We start from the raw sequence: 2,122 nt of genomic DNA on the forward strand, positions 1-2,122 counted from the left end.
AATTTTTTTTTATAATAATAGTATAGATATAGATATAGATATAGATTTTGTGTCAAAGTTTTATAGAAACTCTTTTAATAATAGTATAGATTTATTAGGGAATTTGTAATTTGAATTTATAAAAACTCTTTAAATAATAGTACATATTTATTAGGTAATTTGTAATATGAATTTATTAATTTTTTTTAGAAACAAACAAATAAATAGGCGATTTGAATTTTATTAGTTAATTTGTAGAGTTTTATATCAATTAATAAATATTTTTTTATATTAATAAATAAATATTGAAATACTGAAACACTTTGCACGTTTAATAATAGTATATATGTGTAAATTTAATGGAGAATATTTCATCAAATTAGTATGAATTTTTTTCATATTTTATTTTAATAAGGAAAATATATCAAGTATAATTCAATAAGAAAGGACATTATGGTCATTAATGAAAAATAGGTAAGACAATGGGACATTTTACAACAAAATGTGATAATTTAGGAGTTTTATGCACAAAATATAGTTTAGGAGGTTATTTACAAATTTAAGACCGTTGAGATTTTTTTTTACACTTTACCTATATATATATATATATATATATATATATAGTATCTAACCCTAAAACTTTTTCATTCGGAAGAGTAAACACAAGGAGGCTACTGTCCTCAGCCGCCCTAGATCCTCCCCTTGCCCAACTCCTTCGATCTCTTCTACTAATTCCTTCCTTCTCTGTCGTATTTCGACAAGCGAGACGCAGGTATATATATATATAGTATCTAACCCTAAAAATATACACTTTTTAATTCGGAAGGGTAAACACAAGGAGGCTATTGTCCTCAGCCGCCGTAGATCCTCCCCTTGGCCAACTCCTTCGATCTGAAGCTCTTCCACTAATTCCTTCCATCTCTGTCGTATTTCGACAAGCAACGAGACACAGGTTGCTACTCTCTCTCTAGATTTTATATGTCATATATTATTGCTATCAAAATCTGTCTTCCCTAATTCGTTCTTCTCCTCGGCGTTTATTTCCAATTTTTGGGTAGCGTAAATTGTGGATCGAGCTCATCAATTTTTATTATATATGGTGTATTTATTTTCTTTATTTTGGAATTTTCTTTTCCCATTCTGACAAGGAGTCTCATAAATTGGGCTATTTTGTTATTCCCATCCACAGAAATTGGGGTGGAAGTATTTTCCTTTCCATTCATTCGGATCTCATCGTGGGAAGGAGAAGGATATTGGAGGTGCAAAGGTTACTTACATCATCTCCATCCATCTCTATTTTTTACTGGATATGATGTATCGGCTACAGACATTTTGGTGGTTCAGCAGAGTTGATCTTAATCTTGATTCTCCACCGGCTAATTCGTTTGGCCTAATGGCACACGTTGACAGAAAAGATTTCAACCATGCCTTAGTCTCAGAAAAAAGAGTTGAATTGAGTAAAACAAAACACCCAATTTCGACCACTGTGTTGTTGTCTGATGACGAAGCATACTCATGCTTCTCTCAATTCCTCTCTACTGTCGGAATTACCCTCGATCGTGACCATATATTTCATAGCATTCTCTCTGATTGTCGAGCCATAACTACTAGCGAACCCTTCTCTAGATCCCACACCAGTACGGAGGTAATCACCCGCAATCGTGACCAGCTCTCGGACACAACTGACGATTTATTTAGTAGGATTCTCTCTGGTGACATAGAACAAGTCACTTGTTCTAGCACCACTAGCACACCTTTTTTTTTCATAGACATGATGGTTACGTATTTTCCGTGGCCGTGGCCGTGGGAGGTGGAGGTGGACGAGGACGTGGACGAAGACCATGATGGGTTGAAGACCGTACCATGGATAGGAGGTTACATGGATAAATGTATAATTTGTTTCGTCAAGTTTAGAGTTGGTTCTGAAGTCACTCGCATGCCCTGTGATCATGTCTACCATGAAGATTGCATTGTTCATTGGCTGGAGATCAGTAACTTTTGTCCGATTTGTCGCTTCAAGATGCCAACAGCTGAATGATTAGAATTGTTTTTTTTTTTTTTTTTTGCATCCATTGTAATGGCACTGTAAATGTAATGACATTTTTTATAACATATATAAATCGTTCATGTAATATGTTGTTAA

General features: G+C 34.1%; 1 protein-coding gene across 1 annotated transcript; it reads left to right on the forward strand.

Moving 5' to 3' along the window:
• The first annotated feature begins 618 nt into the window (after positions 1–618).
• On the forward strand, positions 619–2,122 carry LOC132296155 (RING-H2 finger protein ATL77-like). The gene is made up of 2 exons (XM_059794386.1): positions 619–931; positions 1,169–2,122. Exon 2 carries the CDS (start codon positions 1,289–1,291, stop codon positions 2,015–2,017), a length of 729 nt encoding a protein of 242 aa, XP_059650369.1. The 5' UTR covers positions 619–931; positions 1,169–1,288; the 3' UTR covers positions 2,018–2,122.

Source organism: Cornus florida, unplaced genomic scaffold, assembly GCF_030987335.1.
Source record: "Cornus florida cultivar Cherokee Brave unplaced genomic scaffold, ASM3098733v1 CherokeeBrave_3.0.0_Hap2_Chr01, whole genome shotgun sequence".
Taxonomy (NCBI): Eukaryota; Viridiplantae; Streptophyta; class Magnoliopsida; order Cornales; family Cornaceae; genus Cornus; species Cornus florida.

Coding starts and splice junctions, on each gene's coding strand:
- LOC132296155 (XM_059794386.1), top strand. CDS start 1,289: ATGATGTATCGGCTACAGACATTTTGGTGGTTCAGCAGAGTTGATCTT.